The 27,963-nt window shown below is 44.9% G+C and overlaps 1 protein-coding gene across 1 annotated transcript; it reads left to right on the top strand.

Annotated features, from left to right (window-relative positions):
- The first annotated feature begins 1,456 nt into the window (after nt 1–1,456).
- Nucleotides 1,457–23,591, top strand: SUN5 (Sad1 and UNC84 domain containing 5). Its single transcript, XM_043885037.1, has 13 exons — nt 1,457–1,634; nt 3,403–3,461; nt 3,655–3,723; nt 4,692–4,758; nt 6,930–6,991; nt 10,594–10,643; nt 11,891–11,925; nt 12,740–12,848; nt 19,978–20,056; nt 20,969–21,084; nt 21,590–21,757; nt 22,261–22,347; nt 23,416–23,591. Exons 1-13 carry the CDS (start codon nt 1,549–1,551, stop codon nt 23,545–23,547), a joined length of 1,119 nt encoding a protein of 372 aa, XP_043740972.1. The 5' UTR covers nt 1,457–1,548; the 3' UTR covers nt 23,548–23,591.
- The last annotated feature ends 4,372 nt before the right edge of the window (nt 23,592–27,963 follow it).

Raw genomic sequence — 27,963 nt, 5'->3', positions numbered from 1 at the left:
CTGTCTTATCTTCCTGTCACTGCTGTAACAGATTACCACCAACTTAGTGACTGGCAACACAAATTTATTATCTTAACTATTTTGGATGTCGGAAGTCCAAAATAGGTCTCCCTGGGCTAAAATCAAGGTATTGGCAGGGCTTTGTTCCCTTCTAGAAACTATAGAAGAGAATCCACTTCCTGGCCTTCATTCCTTGGCTCATGGTCCCTTCTTCCATCTTCAGAACCAGCAAGTTAGGATCATTATGCTGCCATCTCTCTCCCCGTCTGCCTCCTCCATACACTTTTAAGGACCTCTATCATTAGAGGCCCACCTGGGCCCACCTGGATAATCTAGCATATTCTCTGATTTCAAGGTTAGCTGATTAGCAACCTCAATCTCATTTGAGATTAGTTAGTTCCCCTTTGTTACATTATCTGACGTGAAGAACTGACTCATTGGAAAACAGCCTGATGCTGGGAAAGATTGAAGGCAGGAGGAGAAAGGGATGACAGAGGACGAGATGGTTGGATGGCATCACCAACTCGATGGATATGAGTTTGAGCAAGCTCCGGGAGTTGATGATGGACAGGGAAGCCTGGCGTGCTGCAGTCCATAGGGATCACAAAGAGTCGGACACAACTGAGTGACAGAACTGAACTCTTACATTACCTAACAAATTTTTATGTTCAGGTTTTAGCACATGAGCCTCTTTAGAGGACAGTTACTCTGTTTACCACAGGTACTGAGCCTGCAGTTTGAGCAACTGCCATGTCCATGTGAAGTCGCTCAATTGTGTCCAACTCTTTGCAACCCCATAGACTATAACCTACCAGGCTCCTCTGTCCATGGGATTTTACAGGCAAGAGTCCTGGAGTGGGTTGCCATTCCCTTCTCCAGGGGATCTTCCCGACCCAGGGTTCGAACCCAGGTCTCCCGCATGGCAGGCGGACGCTTTACCGTCTAGGCCACCAGGGAAGCCAACTGCCACCAGGGGGCAAAAGTGAATTCATTTTAGTTCCACAATCCAAGTAGAAAAACCGTACCCAGACCCATTCTGCATGCTTTTACTTTTCATCAGCAAAATGTAGAACTTTAATTTACTAAGACAACAACACACAAACATTGTTTTGTATTATGTCAAATGTCCACCAGTGAGAAGCTTGGCATTACAGAATAAATCTGTGTATAGCCTAAGAAGGTAAGGAAGCCTGGGGCAGAAAGGGCCTGAGAGCAAAAAAAAGCATGGCCTGGATTTTGGAGCCCCAAGTCTTGCCCCTGTCCAGCCCCTGAGTGCCTGGCATGGCCCTTCAAGGCCATCTGAAAAGTGGAAAGTTGGACAGAATGGGTTCCTCTGAGGGGGAAGTTCCAGAGCCAAACTGGAGACTGGGAAGGCCACCCACACCTGCTCTGTGAGGTCACAGAGCCAACAGTTCCGCTTGACCCGGGGAGGGTTCCACACAGGACCCTTCAGGGAACGCTAGGTGGGAGCAGCAGCAGCAGCCACTTCCTCCTCACCGACTCCCAGAGATCCCCACCGCCAATTCCCCGTCCTAGAGAAGGACATCGATGCCCCGGTCCTCCAGGAGCCCTGGGGACTCGTGTGACCAACCCGAAAATGTGGCCCACGGCCCCAGGGAGGTCAGGCCCAGGAGGTGAGAACAGCAGCCCCTCTGCGCAGCCCTGACAAAACACCGCCCCTCAGCCCTCTCTTGGAAGCCAGCCGGCGTTAACAGCTGCGCCACAGACGCAGCACCTGAGTTCAGAGAGACTGAACAGTGGCTTTCAGCCAGGGAGTGGAGGAGCGGTCGTCCGTTCAGCACGTGTTTCTTGAGCACCTGCTGTGTGCCAGGCCCCGGGCAGAGTGCTGGGACGATGGTGTTGCACCGGATGGCCGTGCTCCCTGCCCCCGTGGAGCTCACGTGACGGAGACAGATAGTAAACGAGAAAGCACGTCTCTCTGCCGTCTTTATCTGTAGGAGGCCTCTGCTTGCAGGTGGTAGAAGTTCCCACTCAAAACAGTGCCTACCTCTGGGCCCCAGAACAGATGTCTATCCCTAAAGGAGGGTACACAGATCAACCATGCTGGGGTAAGGAGAATGCTATTAGAACTTCAGTATGCATTTTCTTTAGCTCATCCTCTTTTAAGTTATATTCCTCAGGAAGGTGTAAATAAAGCCTATACATTTGAAAGGGTAAATAATATATTAGTCCACTTGGAGATAGATATACGTATATATACTTATATATATATATACATATATATAAAACATTGGGAGTATAAAAGTTTAGAGACCATTGACGTGGACCTGTGGTGAAAGTCACTCAGTCGTGTCTGACTCTTTGTGACCCCATGGACTAGTCCATGGAATTCTCCAGGCCAGAATACTGGAGTGGGTAGCCTTTCCCTTCTCCAGGGGATCCTCCCAACCCGGGGATCGAACCCAGGTCTCCCACATTGCAGGCAGATTCTTTACCAGCTGAGCCACAAGGGAAACCCAAGAATACTGGTGTGGGTAGCCTATCCCTTCTCCAGCGGATCTTCCTGACCCAGGAATTCAAACCAGGGTCTCCTGCATTGCAGGCAGATTCTTTACCAACTGAGCTATTAGAGACCGTTACCTTAGAAATAAAGAAAAATGTACAAGGCAGGGAATATAGCTAATATTTTATAATAACTATAAATGAAATATAACATTTAAAGTTGTGAGTTACTATGTCATACACCTGTAACATAAAATATTGTACAACTATACTTCAATTTTTAAAAATTTTTAATTAAAGAAAATTTATCTCACGTTCCAAAAGATCCCAAGATATGGATGGCTCCAGAGAATGTTAACTCTGAGGTTCTGCAGTGCCAGCCATGCCCCAGGTTCCTGCCATCTTTTTTGCTCTCCCTTTTGGCTTCCTCTCATGGTTACAAGATGGCTACAACCATCACAGGGGTCTCACAGAAGTATGGCCATATGTGGACAGAGAGGAGGGTGTTGCCTCTTGTGGGTCTCAGTTTAGCAATGAGAAAACCTTCCCCCCAAGTCCCAGACCCCTTTATCTACCCTACACCCCACCCCTGCAGACTTTCCCATCCTCCAACAGACTGAGACAGAAACAATCAGAAATCAATCAGATCCACCTTAATCACTTGGGGAGAAGGGGACAAGGGACCAAAATCAGTCTTCTGCCAGTAAGAGGAAGGAGTGGCTTTTGGATGCCAACCACCCGTGACTGCCACAGCAAACTGAGTCCTTTCCTCTGAAGAGGCCTGCACTCTGAGCGTCAGCCACACCTCGGTCTGTCCCTGATTCTCAGCCTTGTGGTCTTGCGCAAACTTCTCTGCAATTCGGTTTCTCCATCTGGAGCACGGGGACGCCACGCTCCTCGTGAGCTGTAAAATACAATTGTGAATCCTGTCGTTGTCAGGATCATCCAACGAGGCCGGAACATCTGCAGGACGACAGAGGCGCCTTCGTCAAACGCAAGTGAGAAGGGAGGGCAGGGGGGTGCCCTGGGGGTCTTTGTGGGCAGTGAGGGGCTGAAGCTCAGAGATGTCAAGTGGGCAACCCAGGGTCCCCCAGCAAGGGACAGGGTCGGGGGTAGGGATGCTCCTGCGGTGTCTGCAGGCACCTTGTCCCAGAGGCTGGCGGTGACATGACAGCCCTGTGCTCTCTGCAGGTGACGCCTTCCTGCTGCCTGTCCGCGCCAATGCCCCGGGCCTGACCCAGTGCATGCTGGGATGTATGTGTACGTATGCACGGAAGAGCTGCCTTGGCCGTCAGCCTGGGCCTGGGAAGAGGGCCCAGCCTCAAGCTGGGCTGCAGGTGGAGCTCTGGAGGTCTTCCCTTCAGAGGCGTCAGGGGTGTCATTCCAGTGAGGAATGAGGGTTGGAAAGAGGGACTGGGAGGGAGATCTGCTGTTTGGAGGAGCAGCTAACTGCCAGCCCTCCCCCACTCTGCCACTAGCCTGGCCCCTGAACTCATGCGAATGGTTCCATGCAACTCACCCTCACTTTGAGGACATGGTTCTGACCACACGCTAAAGATCAGTCTTCTGTGTTCCTCCAGCCATACCTCCGCTATTGATCCACTCAGTCATTTATCCAACCATCTGTCTGTTATCCATCTGTTGGAATATCCATACACCCTATTAGTTCATCCTTCCATCCAAGCCCTTCACTGAGTCATCCATCAATACACCCATACTTTTGTTAACATTCACATCCATTCAGTCATCAACCCATCCACCCCTCTATCCCCCTTCTCATTCTCCCATCCTCTCATCCATCTTCCTAATCACCTCTTTTCCAAGCCATTCTCTTAACCATTTGTCCGTGTATCCTTGCCTCCTCCCACCTACGCACCCATTCTGAACCCATACTTTTTGCCTAGCTTCATGCACCACAATAGTAATGAACCAGACAAGCACTCTTCTACTGAGAAGCTTTCAGTGTCTGGGAATAGACATGGCAGGGACATCTCAAACTTTTCTTGCTCCTGAGTCACTTTTAAGTATTTAGTACCTGCCAGTCACTAGTGGGTTTATAGTTCTAGTACTCAGTCCAAGCTGATGCTTACCTATAAGTGGCTCAAAGAACTGTCCTGGGCTCAACTAGCAAATTGAGAGGATCTCCCAGCAACAGGGTCTCGCCCTGTGAGTTGTCATAGGATGAGAAGGAGGATGCAGCTGCTGCTGCTCTCCCGTCTCCTCCACAGCCTGGATCACCTGCCTGGCCTGCTTCCTGAGGACTCGGGCTCACCGGGTTCTGTTCAACACTTGCAGGTGAGCTGGGGCAGGAAGCGGGAGGGTTATGGGGACTGGAGCTGCGTACTGGTGACCATGGCAACTCCATCACTGGCTTAGACCTCTCCTCAGATAAGCTATATCAAATCTGGTTTACATCAGACCCCTCACCCCAGAATCCACTGTGGCTCCCCATCACTCCAGCACCTCAGGCTATAGCCCTCTGAAATCTTGCCTCACCCTTCCTTTCCCAGCTCCCCTTTGTCTGCTTTCTGCAATAGATCCATTGGGCCAGCATGGCTAGGATTCTCACTCCCTGGACCCACCATACCTCTTCCCACCTGCATAGGGTTGCAGAGGCTGTTCTTCCTGCCTGGAATGTCTGCTCCATTCTTTCCCTTTTCATTTCCTGCCCATGCAAATGCCTCTGAATTCCTGCAGACTTTCCACCTCATTCATGCATTTAAAGCTCACATTCTAAGCATTTCTTATTTATTTTTGGCCATGCTGTGTCTTTGTTCTGTGTGTGGGCTGTCTCTAATTGTGGCGAGAGTGGGCTACTCTCTAGTTGGGGTTCATGAGCTTCTTGTTGCACTGGCTTCTCTTGTTGCAGAGCTTGGGTTTTAGGGCTCCCAGGTTTCAGTAGTTGTGGTGCAAGGGCTTAGTTGCCCCGCGGCATGTGGAATCTTCCTGGACCAGGGATCAAACCTGTGTCCCTCACATTGAGAGGTGGATTCTTAGCCACTGAACCACCAGGAAAGTCTGAAACATTTCTATAATGCCTTCTCAGGGCCCAGTCTTGGCTCCTCCACACATGAGCTCCCATGTGTGGAGAAGGCAGACACAAAACTGTGGAATATTCTTAATGAGATGGGAATACCAGACCACATTACCTGCCTCCTGAGAAACCTGTATGCAGGACAAAAAGCAACAGTTGGAACCGGACATGGAACAACAGACAGGTTCCAAATCGGGAAATGAGAACGTCAAGGCTGTATATTGTCACCCCGCTTATTTAACTTCTATGCAGAGCACATCATGCGAAATGCCGGGCTGGATGAATCGCAAGCTGAAATCAAGATTGCCAGGAGAAATATCAACAATCTCAGATGTGCAGATGATACCACTTTAATGGCAGAAAGGGAAGAGAAACTAAAGAACCTCTTAATGAAGGTGAAAGAGGGAAATGAAAAAGCTGGCTTTCAAACTCAACGTTCAAAAAACGAAGATCATGGCATCTGGTCCTATCACTTCATGGCAAATAGATGGGGAAACAGTGGAAACCGTGAGAATTCATTTTCTTGGTCTCCAAAATCAGTGTCAATGGTGACTGCAGCCATGAAATTAAAAGACCCTTGCTCGTTGGAAGAATAGCTATGGAAAACCTAGACAGTATATTAAAAAGCAGAGATGTCACTTTGCCAACAAAGGTCCATCTAATCAAAGTCATGTATGGATGTGAGAGTTGGACCGTGAAAAGGCTGCACATCAAAGAATTGATGCTTTCAGGCTGTGGTGCTAGAAAAGACTCTTGAGAGTTCCTTGGACAGCAAGGAAATCATCCCTGAATGTTCATTGGAAGGACTGATGCTGAAGCTGAAACTCCAATACTTTGGCCACCTGATGTGAAATGCTGACTCACTGGAAAAGACCCTAATGCTGGGAAAGATTGAAGGCAAAAGGAGAAGGGGGTGACAGAGGATGAGATGTTTGGATGGCATCACTGACACAATGGACATGAGCTGAGCAAACTCAGGGAGGTAGTGAAGGACAGAGAAGCCTGGCATGCTGCAGTTCATGGGGTCACAAAGAGTTAGACACAACTTAGCGATTGTAACAACACAACAAAGCTGGGGGTGTGGAGTCTGGAGGTTGTAGGCAGAGGGCACATTTAAACTAAGCCCTGAAGGATGCATTTACTGGGGGAGAAGCTGGAAAGGGGCAAACAGTATGTACATGGAGGGAGAGAGTGAGGAGGATGTGGGTGAACACTATGAGTTGATCTCTGATGGCCAGAGACACTGGACTAAGGGCTTTCTTTCCTCGGAGATGCTGTGGAGACACAGGACATGGCCAGCATCTTGGAGAGAGTGTCATGGCCCAGATAGGAATGTGCTTCTCGGGGTGCATTCAGGGCAAGGGCCAGGCTGAGACTGTCCAGCCTGTGCAAAGCCCTGCCTCACCTTGACCATCACTTCTCTGTCTTCCAGATACAAGCTATTCATCCACAAGCTGATAGAAAAAGCAGGTGTTCTGATCCTCTGTGCTTTTGGTACGTGTCCAGGGCCCTGTCTCATTCCAGGTGGAGGTCCCTAACCCTGGGCCCATGCCCATCCTGAGGAGGGAAAGAGCTGTGGCACCAACTATGTGGCACTGTGCCCAACACTGTCCCTCTAGGAACCCCAGTATCCTCATCTGTCTAATGAGTATGGCTGTGAGGACAAAATGATGTCCAAGGAAAATGTTTGAAAACTAAGAAAAGCTTTGAAAACTGTAAGATTCTCCCCAAACCGTATTATATAACATTCTTATTCTTCCTCTTCTTCTTTTCCCTCTCCCTCCCTCCCTCTTTCTCCCTCTCTCTTTCTCTCTCAGTTTCTGTGGCTTCCTTCCAGCCAACACCACCACCTCTCACATCACAGCTTTGCTTTCTCAAGCAAAGAAATCTCCTCCTTCTACTTAAATACACCACCAGGTGGGGGTTGAGGGAGAGGGAAAGCAGAGAATTTCCTAGGAAATTAGAAATTCCTGGACAATATAATCCAACAGATAAGACTTTTTAAAATAATAGCTTTATTGAGGTGTACTTCACACACCATAAATCACCCCATTTTAAGTGTATAATTCAGCAGTTTTTAATGTGTTCACAAAGTAGTACATCCATCACTACTATCAAATTCCAATATTTTCACTGCCAGAGAAAGAAACTTCCCAGTCCCTGGCAGTCATTCTCCATATCCCCTTTCCTTACACCTAGGCAACCATTAATCTATTTTCTGACTTTATGAGTTTGCCTGATCTGGACATTTCATATAAATAGAATCATGCAATATGTTGCCTTTCGTTTCCTTTCACTTACAGTGTTTTCAAAGTTCATCCATATTGTAGTATACACAAGCCTTTCATTACTTTTTGTGGCTGAAAAGCCATTGTGTAAATAAGCCATATTTTGTTTATCCTCCATCAATTGATGGATATTAGGGTTATTTCTACTTTTTGGCTATTACTGACTACGCTGCTGTGAGCATTCCTGTAGTATTTTTGTGGGGACACGTGTTTTCAATTTTATTGGGTATATATTGTAGCTAGGCATAGAATTGATGGGTAATTTGATTACTCTATGAATAACTATCTGAGGAATTGCCAAACTTCTCTTCCAAATGGCTGCACCATTTTACATTCCCACTGGCAATGCATGGGGATTCCAATCATTGCTGTCCGTCTTTTATATTAGGCATCCTAGGGCATGCAAAGTGACATCTCATGGCAATTTTTATTTCATTTCCCTAATGACTAATGATGTTAAGTATCTTTTTGTATGCTTATTGGCCATTTGGATATCATCTTTGGAGAAAGGTCTATTCAGATTTTTGCCCATTTTTAAATTGGATTATTTGACTTTTTATTACTGAGTTCTAAAAATCCCTTGTATAGTTAGGATACAAAAGTCCCTTATGAGATATATGATTTGCAAATGTTTTCTCTTATTCTGTGGGTTATCCTTCTTGATGGGGTTTTTGATTAAGGCCAATTGTATGTTTTGATTACGTCTGATTTATCTTGTTTCTTTCGTGATATGTGCTTTTGGTGTCATAGTTGAGAAACTATTGCCTCACCCAAAGTGATGAGGATTTATTCCCATGTTTTATTATAAAATTTTATAATATTAACCCTTACATTTAGGTCTATGGTTCATTTTTTTAGTTAATTTTTGTATGTAGTGTGAGGTAAGGGACCAACTTTATTTTTTAATGTAGGTATACAGTTGTTCCAGTACCATTTACTGAAAAGACTATTCTTTCCTCCATTGCACTGCCTGGCACCTTTATTGAAAATCAACTGACCATAAACATGAGGATTTATTTCTGTACTTTCAGTTCTACTCCATTGACCTATATGTCTTTGTGTTTGCTAGTATCCCTGGATTGGTTGCTTTACAGTAAGTTTTCAAATCTAGAAGTGCAAGTCCTCCAACTTTGTTTTTTTTTAAAGATTGTTTTGACTATTATGGATCCCTTACATTACAATATGAATTTTAGGATTGACTTTTTCATTTCTTCTGAAGAGCTCATTGGGATTTCGATATAGATTGCATTGATCCACATATGAATCTGGGGAGTACTGTCACCTGAACAGTGTTAAGCCTTCCAGTCCATGAGCTTTGGGCTGTCTTTCCATTACTGATGGATAACTCTATACCTCTTTAACAAAGTCGCTCAGTTGTGTCCAACTCTTTGTGACCCCATGGACTGTATGTAGCCTACCAGGCTTCTCTGTCCACGGGATTTTCCAGGCAAGAGTTGGGTTGCCAAGGAACAGGTTGCCATTTCCTTCTCCATACCTCTTTATAGTTTGGCAATTCTTTTGTTAAACTTATTCCTAAGTATTTTATTCTTTGAGATTCTGTTATAAATGGGATTTTCTTAATTTCATTTTCATATTATTCATTGCCAGTGTTTAGAAATACTGTATCCTCGAGGGACTGGCTCCAGGAGCCCCTATACATACCAAAGTCTGAAGATGTTCAAATCCCTTACATAAAATCAGGTGGTACAATGAATACAGTCAGTTCTCCTTACATGCAGGTTTTGCATCTGCAGATTTGACCAACTGAGGGTGGAAATTTCAATCAGCAGTTGGTTGCATCTGCAAATGTGAAACCCTCCAACATGGAGAGCCAACTGTTCATCTACTGAAAAAAATCTGCATATAAGTGGACTCCACAGTTCAAGCACTTGTTGTCAAAGGTCAATTGTACAACTGATTTTTGTGTACTGATCTTGTATCCTGCAACCTTGCTGAACTCATGTGTTACTGCTAACTCTGGGCAAGACACCCAGTCTTGGATACTTTAAGATTTTTATATGTAACATCATGTCATTTGCCTTTTATTTCTTTTTCTTAACTAATGGACCTGGCTCAAATCCCCAGAATAATGTTAAATAGAAATAGCAAGAGCAGGGGATTTTTTGGTGGTCCAGTGGTTAGGACTCGGTGCTTTTGCTGCCAGGGCCTGGGTTCAATCCCTGGTCAGGGAACTAAGATCCTGCAAGCTTCATAGGATCAAAAAAAAAAAAAAAAAGAAAAGAAATTTTAAGAGCAGACACCTTGTCTTACTCCTGATCTTAGGAAGAAAAACTCCAGTGTTTCACCATTAAGCATGATGTTAGCTGTGGCTCATAAACAACTTTTATCAGATTGAGGAAGTTCCATTCTTTTCTTTGAAGTTCCATTCTATTCTATTTAAAAGCAAGAAATAGATTTTAAAGGTATTTAATAATGACTTGAATAATGAGATTTCAGACAGCACAGAAATCGTAAAATGCAAGGGAGACCACCCCCTTTCCTTCTTTTTGCCAATTATCCCCAGTAAGATTAAGACTGGAGAGGAAGAGGAAACAGATTACTTGGTTTGTGTGAGCTGATATGCACATATGATATCATCAGATCATGAAGTGGATTTTACTGTTATTCCCATTTTGCAAAGGAGTAAACTGATGTATAGAGGGATTAAGTAAACTTCTCCCAAAACTGCATGATGCTAGGAAGTGGCAAGGCTTGGATTTGAATCTAGAAGCCTAAACTCCAAAGCCTAACATATAAGCTCTTAAGTTTTCATCTTAAATGCTCATTCTCATTCCCCCACTCCCACAGGATTTTGGATGTTTTCTGTGCACTTACCATCCAAAATGGACATCTGGCAGGTGAGTGCATACTCTCTTCAGGCCCCACCCCTGACTGGCCTCACCCCAAGCAGTCAATATCACCTTCATAAGTTCCTTTCCCTCTTACCACTTCTAGACCCTATTCAATTGCTGACTCATTCCAGATACAAATCTCTGCCTTTGTCTTGTACCCCACCTGGAATCATCTCACATGTCAAAATCTGACTTTCAAGGACCAGATGCATAGCTCCTCTTCCGGGATCCTCTCCTGTCACTGATTCCCAGAGGTGACCCATCTTTCCTTTATCAAGGCCCCCACCTAAAATGGGGTGGCGTGGCCAAAGAACAAATTTCTCTCTCTACTCAAGGCAGTTTGTTATTTTGCTCAAATGAGATGAGACCTTTACTTTGTGGTTCCTGGAGAAGAAGGAGGAGAAATCAGTGGCCAGAGCTCCCTGTCTGAAGACAGCAGAGTCTCAGAAAGTCTAGAGAGAAGGGATCTGATGAACCTGTCCTTCCCTCTCTTCTTCTCCCCTTATGAACTCCATCATATGCTTCCCTCTCCTCCAGAAATACCCAAGCAGAGGTGGCCACATTCCCCTCTTCTTCCACAATTTTCTGTAATCATAACTGCTTCCCCAACTGTATTGAGAGTCCTTGAAGACAGAGTCATATCTGATTCACTCCAGCAAAGTCCACCTCAACGCCTGGTACAAGGCGAACATGATCAATTCTGGACATTTAGATGGCCAGATGGGGGTGTGATTGGAGGCAGGATGGAAGTGGTGGATGTAAGGATGCAGGAAATGGATAGTGGGATAGATGGATGAATGAGTGGAAGAAGGTACAGATGAGAGAGTGGATGGATGGGAGGGCAGATGGGATAAGGGTGAGTAAATGGATGGATGGATAGATAGATGAATGGATGGTTGAGTGGGACAGTGGATAGATAGGAGGGTAGATGGATGCATGCATACATGGACTGATGAAAGGGTCGATGGATAAGATAAGGTGGATGGATAAGAAAGATTGGATAAATGAAGGAGCAGATGGATGGGAAAGGGGGATGAATAGGATGGTAGATGGGTGGGAGGTTTGATGGAAGTGTATGCAGATGAATGAACAAAAAGGAGGGTAATTGGATTTTGAATGGATGGCAGGTGGAAAGAAATAAAGTGGAAGGATGGATGGATTTATGATTGTGGGAGGATGGATTGATAAAATTCTGCTGGGCCCAGATTAGGCCATCTGAAGGAGATCCCTTGCTTTCCTCAATTTCCTACCAGGAAGACAGCATAGATAGTCCACTGCAAAGCTTCAGGTAAGAAGAATCTGCTTAATAGTCCTATTGTTACCTAAAAACCAGAGCTATAGCCAAGATCTACTGGCTAAGAATACGGGGTCTGCCAGAACAAATTGGGCTTAAATCCCAGCTCCCATACTTTCTAAATGGCTAAATTTATGCAAGTCACTTCACTTCTCCTTTATGAAATAAAGCATAACACCCAACTTGCTCTTGGTAATTATGGATATTAAAGAAGATGTCATGAATAGTTCCTGGCCCATAGTTAGTGTTCAGCAGATGGTTTTGGTTGTTATTGTTGTTTAGTTATAAGTCCTGTCTGACTCTTTGCAACCTCATGGACTATATCCTGCCAGGCTCCTCTGTTCATTGGATTTCCCAGGCAAGAACACTGGAGTGAGTTGCCATTTCCTTCTCCAGGGGATCTTCCCAATCCAGGCAAAGAACTTGTGTCTCCTTCTTGGCAGCTGGATTCTTTACCACTGAGCCACTTGGGAAAGCCCCAGCAAATGGTAGCTGAGAAGAAATTTTAACCAAGATACACCCATGGCAGCATCCTTAAATGAAAAAAAAACTCTCAAATATTCAGAAGGAATGAGTTGGGTTTAAGGATAGTCAGATAGTCCAAGCAGAAGGAAGGGTATGATTAATGCTCATTGCTCTAAATTCTTAGAGATAAGATTTTGGGGGGGGTAGGTCTAGGGATGGGCCCATGAGAGTGGGAAGATGTGAAGCTAGTTCTTTGTGTGCTGACTGGCAGAGGTAGAAGCTGAGGGTGATAGCAGCAGCATCACAAATCAGTCGCTCTTTGTTCTCATTCCTTCCTCATAAGGATGTACCAAGAGAAGGTGCGACATCATACTGGGGAAATCCAGGACCTCCGAGGTCACTTGAACCAGCTCATTGCCAAGCTCCAAGAGATGGAAGCCATGTCAGATGAGGTGAGTTGCTAGCCATTCTGCCCCGAAACACCTGACTTCTCTGTTTGATGTCCAGCTCTTCATATCCCAATTTTAGTGGAACATATGCCCAGATAACTTCCTGGGAAAGAGTAAAATAAGATGTATATATTAATTTTTTTTTTTAGAACTTGTATGTTTGAAAACATCTTTATTCTACCCTTGCACTTGTTGATAGTTTGGTTGGGTATAGAATTATAGATAGGAAAAATTTCCCCTGAGAATTCTGAAAGAATTCCACTATTGTGTTCTAGTTTATACTGTTGCTTTAGAGAAGTCTAATATCACTCTTATTATTTGTCCTTTGAGTGTGGTCTGTTTCCATCCCTAAGTTTGTAGGATATTCTTTTTATCTCCAGTGTTCTATATTTAACCTGCTTGGGGGATTCCTGAACTTACTGATTCTATGAGTTGATCTTTTTCAGTAGTTTTGGAAAATTATTAGCTATTATTCCTTAAAACATTGTTTTTAACCCATTATCTATCACCTCTCCTGAGACATCAATTATAACTATCCTAATCTCTGGAGTATTTTCCATGTTATGCCTGTATATTTTCCTTGTTTGCTTGTTTTTTCATTCTTTTTCTCTATGTGCTTAAGTTTTGATGCTTTCTCTTCATATTTCTTCAGGTTCACTAATAATGCTATAGTCTGCTCTATCCAATCTACTGCTAAACATTTCCATTAAGTTCTTAATTTCATATATTGCATTGTCTAGTTCTAGAATATACATTTGATTATTTTTCATAGATTTTAATTCTATGGTGGAATTCTCCAACATTTCATCTATATTGTCCATCTTTTCCTTTATTTTATTTAACATATTGGTCACAGTTATTTTTAAATCCTTGTCTGCTAAATCTAATACCTGGATCATCTATGATCTCCTATTGCCTGTTTTTTCTTTGGTGTGTCAATCTTATGGTTTTGTCTTTTCATATCTGGTAATTTTTTAGTGTTTTCTGGACTTTTTTTTACAAAAAAAACTAGATGTTCCAGATAATTATAATTTCAACTAGGTAGAGTTCTCCCTTTTCTTTGTAAGGAAGATGAAGAATACTGATCACTTCTATGCAAACATGCATTGAACTGGTTCAGATCTAGATTGCAATTTTTATAGGATTTGTTCAAAGGTTTTTGGCTTAGCCCTCTAGCCTCCTGCCCATGCAGTTTCAAAAACTGGTAAATGTCTTGATGGGAAAGACTGAACATGTTTGAGGCCTTTTGAATTTTCAATTTTTTTATTGAAGTATAGTTGATATACAATGTTGTGTTAATTTCTACTCTACAGGAAAGTGATTCAGTTACACATATATACACTCTTTTCAAACTTTCCCAATATGTTTGTCAGAAAATATTGAATATAGTTTCCTGTGCTATACAGTAGGAACTTATTGCTTACCCATTTTCTATATAATGGTTTGCATCCACTAACCCCAAACTCCCTCCCCAACTCCCCCACCCTCTGAGCAACCACAAGTCTGTTCTTTATGTCTGTGAGTCTGCTTCCATTTTGTAGATAAGTTCATTTGTGTCATACTTTAGATTCAACATATAAATGACATTGTATGGTGTTTGTCTTTCTGACTTCACTTAGTATGATAATCTCTAGGTCCATCCATGTTGCTGCAAATGGCATAGTTTCATCCTTTTTATGACTGAACATATACTTACCACATCTATTTACCCATTTAACTGCCAATGGACATTTAGGTTGATTCCATGTCTCGGCTATTATAAATAGTGCTTCAACAAACGTTGGAGTGCATGTTTCTTTTTGAATTATAGTTTTGTATGGATATATGCCCAGGATTGGGATTGTAGCATCCTACGCTTGGATGCTTTTGAACTATGGTGTTGAAGAAGACTCTTGAGAGTCCCTTGGACTGCAAGGAGATCCAACCAGTCCATTCTAAAGCAGATAAGTCCTGGGTGTTCATTGGAAGGACTGATGCTAAAGCTGAAACTCCAATACTTTGGCCACCTCATGCGAAGAGTCGACTCATTGGAAAAGACCCTGATGTTGGGAGGGATTGGGGGCAGGAGGAGAAGGGGACGACAGAGGATGAGATGGCTGGATAGCATCACTGACTCAATGGGCGTGAGTTTGAGTAAACTCCAGGAGTTTGTGATGGACAGGGAGGCCTGGCGTGCTGCGATTCATGGGGTTGCAAAGAGTCGGACACGACTGAGCGACTGAACTGAACTGAACTGGTGGCAACTCTATTTTTAGTTTTTTGAGGAACTTTTTTTCCATAAAGGTTGCACTAGTTTACATTCCCACGAATGTGTAAGAAGATTCCCTTTTCTTCACACCTTCTCCAGCATTTGTTATTTATAGACTTTTTAATGATGGCCATTCTGACTGGTGTGAGGTGGTACCTCATTGTACTTTTGGTTTGCATTTCTCTAATAATTAGTGATGCTGAGCATAATTTCATGTGTCTGTTGGTCATCTGTATGTCTTCTTTGAAGAAGTGCCTCTTTAGGCCTTCTGCTCATTTTCCAATTGGGTTGTTTTTTGTTGTTGAGTTGTATGTGCTGTTTGTATACTTTGGAAAGTAAGCCCTTGTTGGTCATATTATTAACAAATATTTTCTCCCAACCTGTAGGTTGCTTTTTCACTTTGTATGTGGTTTCTTTTGATGTACAGAAGCTCATAAATTTGATTAGGTTCTATTTGCTTTGAGGGGGTTTTCTTTTGGGTTTTGTGGGTGGGGGGTTGCTTTTATTTCTATTGCCTTTGGAGACTGATCTAAGAAAATGATTGGTATGATTTATGTCAAAGAATGTTTTGCCTATGTTCTCTCCTCAGAGTTTTATGGTGTCATGTCTTATATTTAAGTCTAAACCATCTTGACTTTATTTTTGTGTGGTGTGAAAGTGTGTTCTAATTTCATTGATTTAATGAGGCTTCCAGCTTTTCACTTGCTGAAGAGATCTCTTTTCTCTATTGTATATCCTCGCTTCCTTTGTCAAAGATTAATTGACTATCGCATATGGATTTATTTCTGGACTTTGAATTTCCAATTTTGGATACAAAATCTCTGACCCCACTGGCAGCCTTCTGTCCCTGGGGCAAGCTTGGATTCTCAGTCTCTCATTGTAATTGTAATTGGTTTAGTGCCCTCGAGTGAAGAGCAGATGTAGCTACTCAGTATTGACTCAGCATTCCCTCTAGGACAGCAGTTCTCAAAGTGTGACCCCCATTTCAGCAGCAGCAGCATTACCTGGAAAAATGTTAGAAATTCAAATTAATGGGCCCCACCCAGACCGACTGAATCACATACTTTAAGGATGGGAAGCAACTTTTCTGTGTTTCAACAAGTCCTTCAGTGATTCTGACATATAATGAGGAGAATCACTGTGCTAAGTCTTTAATCTCTTGCTTGTTTTGTTTTGGCATCTCCTTCCTCAGAGGGATTTTGTTTATTAAGCGCTGTGAGACTGAGAAATTTTATTCCGATTTTCAGAAGCTTTTAAAGCAGCCCTTTAGTTTCTTACATAGTCTTGGATTTCAGTTGACATCTAATGAGGGAAATAAGCCATGGTCAAGGTTCCTTAAGTATCCAATTCTGTCCTACCTGCTCTATGTAAATGCTAACAACTTTGCTGCTTTCTCTTTTGTCAGTAGCAGCCCCTGGCCTGACTTAAACCCAGATCCTCAACCCAAGCACAGAATCATCAAATGCCCCAGGGATTAAGAATGTCAGCATATTTCAGAGTGGTTGTTCCCTGTCTAGAATTTTAGTCCATCTGGTCCTGTTTCTTTCATAGCTCAATGATGGTATTAAAACATGATTTAGCAAACCATCTGGCTTTTTCTAGTAGTTTTTAGTGGGATCATTGGTTCTCTGTAACTTACTGCATCTAACCTAGAAGCCCTACATCATCTTACCTTACATCTAAAATGTCATAATAATGTACCTATGAGCTAGCCACATTTGGCCTTCATTGTGGAAAGCTTTTCAATGTGGAAACATATTCTTTAGTCCTAAGAAATGTTCTTTAAGAAAGACAGATATCATATGATATCACTTATATGTGGAATTTAAAATATGATACAAATGGACTTATCAATATTTGCAAAACAGAAACAGACTCACAGACATAGAGAATAAACTTACGGCTACCAAAGAGGAAAAGGAGAGAGGGAAAAATTAGGAGTTTGGGATTAACATTACACACTACTATATACAAATAGGGGGGCTTCCCAGGTAGCGCAGTGGTTGAGAATGTGACTGCCCATGCAGGAGACCCAAGGGATGTGGTTTCAACCCCTGGCTTGGGAAGATGCCCTGGAGGAGGAAATGGCAACCCACTCCAGTGTTCTTGGGGAAATCTCATAGACAGAGGAGCTTGGCGAGCTACAGTCCAGGGGTCGCAAAGAGTCGGACACAACTGAGCACATAGAAGACAATAAATATAAATAGATAAACAATAAGATCCTACTGTATAGCATAGGGAACTAAATTCAATATCTTGTAATAACCTATAATGGAAAATAATTTGCAGTATATATATGTTTGTATACCTGAGTCATTTTGCTGTATACCAGAAACTAACAATGTAAATCAACTATACTTCACTTGTTAAAAAAAAAAAAGAGAGAGAGAAAGTAATGTTCTTTAATGGTGATTAAATTGATTATTTATCCCTGGCCCTTGCTCTATTCTCATTTTTGAAACTCCTACTATGTGGATGTCAAACTCCTAAACTAATCACCTGCATTTTTCTTTTTTTTCTTTTCTTCCCACTTTTCTCTCTTTATCTCTTTGTTCTACAATTGAGAAAACACTCTCAGCTTTATCTACCAAAACTTATACTGAATTTTTCATTCCTGCTAACACATTCTGAATTCCTAACAATTTTCTTTGTTCTTTAGGTACTCCTTTTCCTATAATTCTGTTCTTATTTTATGAATACTATATTGTCATCTTTTTACAAGCAATGTCTTTTCTTAGCTTTAGGAGCTCAGTTCTTACCTCTCTGAGTCTCAGTTGCCACACCAACAAATAGAGTATAATTACTGCCCTGTAACACTATGCTAGTTACCCAGTTACCATCCTAAAACTTAGTAGTGCAGAACAACCATTTTATTATGTCCAGAGATTCTGTGAATCAGGAATTCAGATAGGACGCAGTGGAGATGGTTTGTCACTGCTTCACGATGTCAGGGGCCTCAGCTGGGAAGACATGAAGGCTGGAGGTGACCCAATATCTGGGTCTGGAATCATCTAGAGGAATCTTTATTCACTTGTGTGGAGGTTGATGCTGGCTGTCAGCTGGGAACTGAGGGCTGTTGACTAAAGTGCCCATAGGTGGTCCCTTTGTATGGCATGGCCTTCCTTACAACACGGCAACTGGCTTCAAATAGTGAACACCCCCCCAAAAGCAGATGGTTCACCTTTTAGGACTGAGCCCACAAGTCCTACCACAGTCACAGATTCACCCAGATGGATAGGGAGGGAGCTGAAGTCCCATGTGTCCATGAGAAGGGTGTCAAAGTCACACTGAAGGAAGAGCAAGGAATGGGAGAACTCTGTGCAGTCATTTTAAGAAAATGCAATCTGCTACTCTGTGAAACTTTATTTTCTTGGGTTCCAAAATCACTGCAGATGGTGACTACAGCCATGAAATTAAAAGTCGTTTGCTCCTTGGAAGAAAAGTTATGACCAACCTAGACAGCATATTAAGAAGCAGAGACATTACTTTGCCAAAAAAGGTCTGTCTAGTCAAAGCTATGATTTTTCCAGTATTCATGTATGGATGTGAAAGTTGGAACACAAAGAAAGCTGAGCACTGAAGAATTGATATATTCAAATTGTGATGCTGGAGAAGACTCTTGAGAGTCTCCTGGACTACAAAGAAATCCAACCAGTCGATCCTAAAGGAAATCAGTCCTGAATATTCATTGGAAGAACTGATGCTGAAGCTGAAACTCCAATACTTTGGCCACCTGATGCGAAGAACTAACTTGTTGGAAAAGACCCTGATGCTGGAAAAGATTAAAGGCAGGAGTAGAAGGAGACGGCAGAGGATGAGATGGTTAGGTAGCATCACCAACTCAATGGACATGAATTTGAGCAAACTCCAGGAGACAGTGAAGGATAGATAGCCTGGCATGCTGCAGTTCATGTGGTCACAGTCAGATACAACTTAGTGACTGAGCAACACTCTTGTGAAAAGTCTAATCAAATAATGGCCAGTGATTTTTTGAGCACCAACTGTGCTCAATGCTTTGCGATCTTTATCTAGCAATGTAGAGGTTAAGAACCTGAACTCTGGAACCAGAGTTTCCGGATCTACCTCTCACTAGCTGTGTTACCTTGGACAAGTGCCTCAAAATTCTCCTCTTTAAAATGGGGGCACTATTAGTACATACCTCCTAGGGTTGCTGAGAGGGGATAAGTATGAACATATATGAAGCTGAAGACAGTCCTGACATATAGTCACAGCTTTGTGAGTCTTAGCTCTAATCCTCACGAGAGTAGGAGGTGGATGTGATTATTGTTCCAGCTTCTCTGGTGGCTCACAGAGTAAAGAATCCGCCTGCAACACAGGAGACTGGGGTTCGATCCCTGGGTTGGGAAGATCCCCTGGAAGAGAGAATGGCAACTCACTCCAGTATTCTTGCCTGGGAAATCCCAAAGACAGAGGGACCTCGCTGGGCTATATGGGGGCACAAAGAGTCAGACAGGACTGAGTGACTAACACGTTCACTTCATAGAGAAGAAAATCAAGACTCGGGGCGGGGAGGGGCAGGGGGGCGCACGGGGGCAGTGACTAGCCTAGGCACCATTAGCAGGAAAGGTCTATCTGACTCCAGGCCCCCTGCCCTGGCCTTAACTGAGACTCCTGGTCCTGCATGTATGACCATGCATCACAGAGGGTGTGAAATCACTGAGTAAACCCCATGGATGGGCCGGGGGCAGCTCTGGAACTCCTCACAGCATAGCATGTGACAGCCCTGTGTGTGGACCAGACAGGGGCCAGCAGGCAGGGACAAGAAGGTGTCCTGAGGCCACTTGTCACCTGGTGTGAACACAACTGTGGACCGTGATCTGTAAGAACACGCCAGTGCACAGCTTGGGTTTTCTGCCTTCGCAGCAAAAAATGACCCAGAAAATAATAAAGATGATCCAAGGAGATTACATTGAGAAGCCGGACTTTGCCCTGAAGTCGATAGGTGAGTGACTCCCCACCACCCTGCCTCACCAACCAGCCCAGCCCAAGTTTCCTGAGAAACTCTTCAGAGGGTGGATTTCAGCTCTGATCGGGGGCATATCCTGCTAACCTCAGCTGCCCAGCTGCTGTTCTTGTTACAGTTTTCCATTTTCCCCCACAGAGGCTGAGGTGGGAAGGGGAGGCCATCATCTACCCATCCCCCTCCAAATGTAGGGGTCCACAGAGTTGTCCCTGTCTGGGCAGGGGAGACTGGCCACAGGCCTGTTTACAGTTAGGAATTACGCCTTTGAAAAATTAAGCAGTGGCTGCAGTAGAGGGGTAGAGAGGAGTATGCTGGGTTGAGGTCTGGTAAGGAAGGTAAAATGTTTTTCGTATCAAACCACAGGAAGTGATATGAAAGGTGCCCCTGTGAGGAGCTGCATGGGAGGGGGCGAGGTGGGCGGGCAGGGCGGGCTGACTGGTGTAGACAGCACCAGTTCACCCCGGCACCCCTACCCAAGGAGATGCAGGGTCAGAGGGCTTCGGTCTAAGCTCTCAGACCTGGAGTCTCTTCCTCTGAGAAACGGCTATAATAAGGGCCATGGTGATACTAACTGGGTTATGATAACTAGGCTGACATAAGTGAGCAAGCGCCTGCATTGCACCAGACACCGCTGGAAAACGTTTACTGTATTAACTCCTTTCAACCTCACAACAACCCCATGAAACGGATGCTCTCATTACTGTTGTTATTACTTTTGTTACTCCCCTATCCCAGAGGAGAACGCTGAGGTCCAGAGAGGACCAGTGACTCTTCTGAAGTGTTCCCCTGGCACCTAGTGAGACTCCCCTCCACCGGGCAGATGCCAGGGTTGCTCAGCTGAGACCCTTCCCCCCACCCCCCACCCCCTCGCTGCCATCACCTCCCACACAGGGGCCTCCATCGACTTTGAGCAGACGTCAGCCACATACAACCACGACAAGGCCTGCTCCTACTGGAACTGGATCCGGCTGTGGAACTACGCACAGCCCCCGGACGTGATCCTCGAGGCAGGAGGAAGGACAGGACAGGGGGAGAGTGGCCGGGCTGTGGCCAGGGGCCTGGGGGCAGGAGCTGAAGGCAGAGGTGGGGGTGAGAGTGCAGAGGGTGGGGGCCTGGGGCAGAGTAGGAGCAAGAGAGAGGGAGAAGCCGAGGCAGAAAAAAGGCACAATTGGTGGGGTGGGGGGTGGTAGTCTGGGGAGAAGTTAGGGTGCTGGGCAGGAGCAGGGGACAGGCCAGGGGCAGGGACAGCCTGCCTTCACACCAGAAGAGGCCCCTCCCCCAACCCTCAAGTCTTGCAGGTCAGGGAACCCTCTTTGCACTGGGCTGAGGGGAGGGATCATCCTTGCTGCCTGCTGTCAGGGAGGCTTCCTGGAGTAGGTGGTACTCGAGCCGAGCTTTGTAGACAGGAAGGACTGGGCTTGTCCAGGAGGGTCAAGAAGGTCTAGGGAAGCCCGGCTGGGATAAGGAATCTGTTCTTTAACCACCCACCTTCACTGCATCTGCCGCTTCCAGCCCAACGTGACACCTGGCAACTGCTGGGCCTTCTCGGGTGACCGCGGCCAGGTGACCATCCGACTGGCCCAGAAGGTCTACCTGTCCAACCTGACCCTGCAGCACATCCCGAAGACCATCTCACTGTCGGGCAGCCTGGACACCGCCCCCAAGGACTTCGTCATCTACGTGAGCACACCTCAGCTGGCAGGAATGCTTAGCTGAGGGGACAGCTCATAATGGCGGCTTTTGCGGCACTGTGATAAACCATACAATCTACCAAGCCTAGAGGGACTGGATGTTAAGGCTGGGGATAGTCAGGGTCAGGGTCAGATCACAGCCTTATGGGATAGGGGGTAAACAGTACTCTATTACAACCCAAGTTTTTCAGAGCCAATGGAGTCTTCAAAGATAATTGAGCCCCCGTTTTACTGAAAAGGAAACAGGTTCAGAGAAAGGGCAGGGACACATCAAACCCTAGAGTCAATGGCAGTGTTAGAAGTGGACCCTTAACCTTCTGGCTTCCAGTCCAATGCTCTTTCCTATCCTTTACCTGTGCTGCAATGGAACAGTGCCCAAAGAGGTAGAGAGCTCCCCATCCTGGGAGGTGTGCAAGTCTCGACGGGGAAAGGCAGCACCTTCTGGAGTTCCTGCCTGTACCTGATGCTTTATTCTTGGTTCTGATTCTCCAGGGCATGGAAGGCTCCCCCAAGGAGGAGGTGTTCCTGGGGGCATTTCAGTTTCAGCCAGAAAATATCATTCAGACGTTCCAGCTCCAGGTACCTGAGAAACCCTGCCCACGATGGGCACCTACTGAACACACACTGTGTGCAGGGCTTTGCAGGGGACCCCACTTCATGCCCCAGCAGCCCGAGGTGGTACACAGTTGTCACTAACTGACTTGACAAATGAGGAAACTGAGGCCCAGAGTGATGGAGCCACTGCCTAGGGCCTAGAGTGGAACCCTGAGGAGACTCATCTACCTCCACTTCCCTGACCCACCGAGGAGTCCGCCCGCTGTGTTTCTTCCAAGGGACAGCAGGTGTTGAGCTGGTAGGGCCCATCAGGCCAGGGTCACTGGCTTTGAACTTAATGTCTCCATACTGGGAGACCACGTGATCAATACCTGGTTCAACTACAGGTGGGGAAGCTGAGGCCTGGAGGGGAGGGAGTTGGAGGCAGAAGCATGACCAGAGGGTGGCTGCTGGAATGGCCCTGAGACTCGGGAAAATGTCCAGGTTTGGAAACAGGCTGACCCTGGCCCAAATCCTGACCCAACCATAAGTTTCTATGACCAAGTTTCACAGACCATTCTCTTCCTCTCTGGGCCTCAGTTTCTGCTGGTGTAATTTCCTGGGAGGTTGAGACCATCCGTGAGATCTCATGGGCCACTGGGCTCCATCCCCTCTGGGTTATGGGGAAGAAAGGGAGGGGGCCACATTTACATAGCACCTACTGTATGCCCAGGGCTGGTAAGCCATCTGGCCCCAAGATCTCACTTCAGTGCTCACGGCAATGCTGGGAAGCAGACATTACCCTTGCTCCTCTTACAGACCAGAAACTGAAGCCCAGAGAGGGTATGGTTTGCCCAGGGTGCCAGAGCACGAATGTGCCAGGCCCCCAAGGCTAGGATGCATTCCCCATCACCGTCGATCTATCTTCTGGCTTCAACCCCTTGCATCCCAGCCCGAGTGACTTGCCATGTGGTTTTGGGACATTCCTCTCTCTGAGCCTCAGTTTCCCCACCTACAGAATTGGAGGGTTTCCTTCCACTCCCAAACATTCCTCTGGACAGGCCAGATCAGGGGCTATGAGTGAGATGGCCCCTGTCTGTGGCTGTCCTTCAGAACCAGCCTCCCAGGACGTTTGGGGCCGTCAAGGTGAAGATATCCAGCAACTGGGGGAACCCACGCTTCACCTGCCTGTACCGAGTACGTGTGCATGGCTCTGTGACTCTACCCAGAGAGCAGCCTAACTAAAGCCCCCACCCCAAGAGAGATTAAAGTTTATTCTTCACGCCCAATTCCAAGTGTCTTTTGGCCCCAAAAAGTGAGAGTGGCCTAGGACTTGATGTCTGAAACTCAGTGTAGCAATTATCAATCCTGTCCTGGGTACCCGGGCACCTTCACAACAGCCCCATGAGGCCCCATTTCACAGATGAGGACAATGAAGTCTCCAGGCCAAAAAACTGACTTGCCAAAAGTCACAGCAAATGGCAGCACCAGGATTCAACTCCAAGCCATCTGACACCCACATGTGACTCATCTTCTGTTTCAAGTCAAGTTCTGCCACTGACCCTAGTGTGACCCTGGGCAAGACCCAGTCCTTTCAGTTCCCCCATCTGTACAATAGAGACAGGATCATGGCTGTTGTATCAGATGAGGTGGGAGATGAGAAATCCTTTCTGTGACCATCACAGAGTGTTTCAACATCGCACAGATGATTCAGTGTGACATTAGACAAAACACACATCCTCTCTGGACCTCTGTTTTTCCAGGTGTAAACATTTCTAGTCCATTGTGTGCATTGAAAGACAATATCAACAAAGTAAAAAAGGCAACCCACAGGATGGGAGAAAGTATTTGCAAATCATATATCTGATAAGAGATTAATATTCAGAATATATGGAGAACTCCTAAAATTCAACCACATACACACAAAAAAACTCAATTCAAAAATCGGCAAAGCGTTTGAACAGACATTTCTCTGAAAAAGATGTACGAATGGTCAATAAGTACACTGACAACTTGTTCAACATCACTCATCATTAGGGAAATGCAAATCAAAACTACAATGAGGGATTTCCTCCGTGGTCCAGTGGTTACAGATCCACCTGCCAATGCAGGGGACATGGGTTCAATCCCTGGTTAGGGAAGTAAGGTCTCACATACCGTAGGGCAACTAAGCCCACATTCCTCAAAATACAGAGCCCACACACTCTGGAGATCACGTGCCACAACTAGGGAGAAGCCTGAACACCACAAGGAAAGATCCCGTGTGCCATAACTAAGACCCAATGCAGCCAAAAATAAACACTTTTTTAAAAAAAGAATTTTTAAAAATCTGTAATGAGATACTACTTCACACCCATTAGGATATCATTAAAAAAAATAAAAAGTGTGGATGAGGATACAGAGAAGTTGGAATTTGTGTACTATTAGTGGGAATTTACGTAGACCACTGTGGAAAATAGTAAGGCATTTAAAAAAAAAAAAAGATTTAAAATAGAAACACCATATGACTGAACAATCCCACTCCAGATATTTACCAAAAAGAATTAAAAGCAGGGTCTCAAAGAGGTATTTGTACACCCATGTTCATAGCAGCATTATTCGTAACAGCAGGAAGCAACACACGTTTTCATTAACAGAGGAATGAATAAACCAGATGTGTTCTATACATACAATGGAATACTATTCAGTTTTAAAAGGAAAAAAGTTCTGCAATATGCTGCAACATGGATAAACCTTGAAGACATAATGCTAAATGAAATAAGCCAGTCACAAAAAGACAAATATGCTATGATTCTACTTATATGAGATACTTATTCTGTCAAATTCATAGAGGCAGAAAGTAGGTGGGTTGCCAGCAGCTAAGGTATGGGAGAATGGGGAGTGAGTGTTAAACGGGTACACAGCTTCAGTTTTACAAAATGGCAAGAGCTATGAAGATGGATGTTGGTGATGGTTCCAACAATATTATGAATATATTTAATACCAGTGAACTATACACTTTGAAAAGGTTAAGATGATAAACTTTACATTTTATATATATAATATATATTATTTATATATATTATATTACATATATTCTATTAAATATATTATATATTACTATATATATATTACTATGATTTTAAAAACTGAAAAAAAAGTTATAAAATATCTTAAATCCCATAAAGGAGAGACTCTGGGATACTTTGAAAACATTGAAAGAAAATTCTGTAAATTCTGATAGCATGTCATCTCAGTATACTATTAGAAAGGCAGATGTAAATATTTTTTTGTTTCTGTCCCCTCAACCAGTCACTCATAGTTTATGTGTGTAATCTTTGCCATAGCTGAGTCCCACCTGTTCTAGTATTTAAGAGCTGACAGAAGTGCTAAAGCCAGTGTCTACTGTGAGTATGTATTTAAAGTATTAAAGTATTTAATACTTTATTAAATGATCCATCTGTAGCTTGGAAACAGAGTCAGTGCGGAGCCTCTGGGCTTCACCCCTTCATTGGGTTCCCTGCTTTGTCCTGTATCAAACCGCACTCTTCAAGTTACTCCAACTTTGGAATGTGTGTTGGTATGTGCTCTATTGAGTGTGTGTGTGCGTGCTCAGGGGCTCAGTTGCGTCTGACTCTGCAACCCCATGGACTGTACCCTGCCAGGCTCCTCTGTCCATGGGATTATCCTGGCAAGAATATTGGACTGGGTTGCCATTTCCTCCTCCAGGAGCTATATTGAGTACCATTCTCTTTATTTCTGTTTTTCATACACTTCTCTTTCAAGGCAAACCTTTTTTTCTTTTTTGGCAGCAATAGGTCTTAGTTGCAGCCTGCAGACTTCTCTCTAGTTGAGGCTCGTGGACTCAGTAGTTGTGGAATGCAGGCTTAGCTGCCTCTCAGCATGTGAGATCTTAGTTCTCTGACAAGGGATTGAACCCACATCCCCTCCATTGGAAGATGGTCCTAACCACTGGACCACCAGGGAAGTCTGTCAAGGCAAATTTTAGAATCAGCTTGTCAAGTTGCAATTTTTTAACAGCTAAACTTGCACTGGTTTTATAAATTCATGGATGAAAAATAAGTGTCTTGGCCACACGTCAGCTCTTCTCCTTCCAGAACATGGGACCCTACTTCAACACCTTTAGTGAAGTGCCATTGCTTTCTTCATATGAATTCTCTGCCTTTCCTTTCTGGTCAGATTTTAGTTCCAGATATTTTAATCAGTTTTAGGCTGATTGTAAATGGGATCTTTACCCTCAGGGACATTCTCTATGGTCAGAGCTGCTGTGCAAAAAAATCATGCAACCTCACTCCTCCATGGTCCTCTTCCTCTTGAGTTTTCTAGATGGACAAGTGTATCGTCCACAAACATTCCATAATGCACAGGTGTGCTCACACTCATCTCCCCACCTCCTCCTCACCACAGGGACAAAGCCTCCATACAGACAAGGCGACTGAGGCACCGAGAGGTGGAGTCATTTCCTCAGGTTACAGAAGGGGCGTGGTGGAGCTGCAACACCAACCCAGACCTTCCTGGCCCAAAGTGCTTGCTCACCCATCCAAGCCTTCTCGTGTCATTTCAAATTCCAGTTGGTTCAGGTGGATAGATTATGGAAGCGGAAGGGAAGGCAGGATTCCTGGGTCTGTCCCCACTGTGCCCCGGGGAGCCGCCTGCCTGTCCCGCCCATCCCAGGATGCTGAGCGGGCGCACAGACTGCAGGGAAGGGCACAGACTGCACGGAAGGGCACAGCTAGGGTTGCTCACCCACAGGGTGGGGGTGGGACTGCTCTTCACCAGGACGCCCCCACTGCAGGCAGCTCAGCCCTCTGCCTTATTCAGGTCCTCCTTATTCACCACTGTCCTCCCTTCACCTGCCCCAGAAGTGCCCCCTCCATGCCCCACAGCACCCACCCTTCAAAATCACTAGACCCTGGGTTGTGCATTGCACAATGCAAATGCACCAGTGCCTTTGAACAACCCCACTGCACAGACAAGGAGGCGGGCCCCTTGTTGTTGTTCAGTCGCCAAGTCGTGTCTGACACTTTGCGACCTCATGGCTGCAGCACGCCAGGCTCCTCTGTCCCTCACAATCTCCTGGAGTTTGCTTAAACTCATGTCCATTGAATCATTGCTGCCATCCAACCATCTCACCCTCTGTCGTCCCCTTCTTCTCCTGCCCTCAACCTTTCCCAACATCAAGGGCTTTTCCAATGAGCCAGCTCTTCACATCAGGTGGCCAAATTGGAGCTTCAGCTTCAGTGTCAGTCCTTCCAATGAATATTCAGGGTTGATTTCCTTTAGGATTGACTGGTTGGATCTCCTTGCAGTCCAAGGGGCCCTCAAGAGTCTTCTCCAATGCCGCAATTTGAAAGCATCCATTCTTCGGCACTCAGCCTTCTTTATGGTCCAACTCTCACATCCATACATGACTACTGGAAAAACCACAGCTTTGACTAGACAGAGCTTTGTCAGCAAAGTGATGTCTCTGCTTTTTAATATGCTAAGTTTGTCATAGCTTTTCTTCCAAGGAGCAAGCGTCTTTCAATTTCATGGCTGCAGTCACCATCCATAGTGATTTTGGAGCCCAAGAAAATAAAGTCTGTCACTGTTTGCATTTATTCCCCATCTATTTGCCATGATGGACCCCTAGAGGGACCCAGAGCCATCCAAGGCCCACAC

The sequence above is a fragment of the Cervus elaphus genome, chromosome 23 (genome assembly GCF_910594005.1).
Source record: "Cervus elaphus chromosome 23, mCerEla1.1, whole genome shotgun sequence".
Taxonomy (NCBI): Eukaryota; Metazoa; Chordata; class Mammalia; order Artiodactyla; family Cervidae; genus Cervus; species Cervus elaphus.
This window is presented reverse-complemented; position numbering and strand designations above follow the sequence as displayed.

Coding starts and splice junctions, on each gene's coding strand:
- SUN5 (XM_043885037.1), top strand. CDS start 1,549: ATGCCCCGGTCCTCCAGGAGCCCTGGGGACTCGTGTGACCAACCCGAA. Junction 12,849..19,977: donor TGGAAGCCATGTCAGATGAG/GTGAGTTGCTAG, acceptor CTGCCTTCGCAG/CAAAAAATGACCCAGAAAAT. Junction 22,348..23,415: donor TTCAGACGTTCCAGCTCCAG/GTACCTGAGAAA, acceptor GCTGTCCTTCAG/AACCAGCCTCCCAGGACGTT.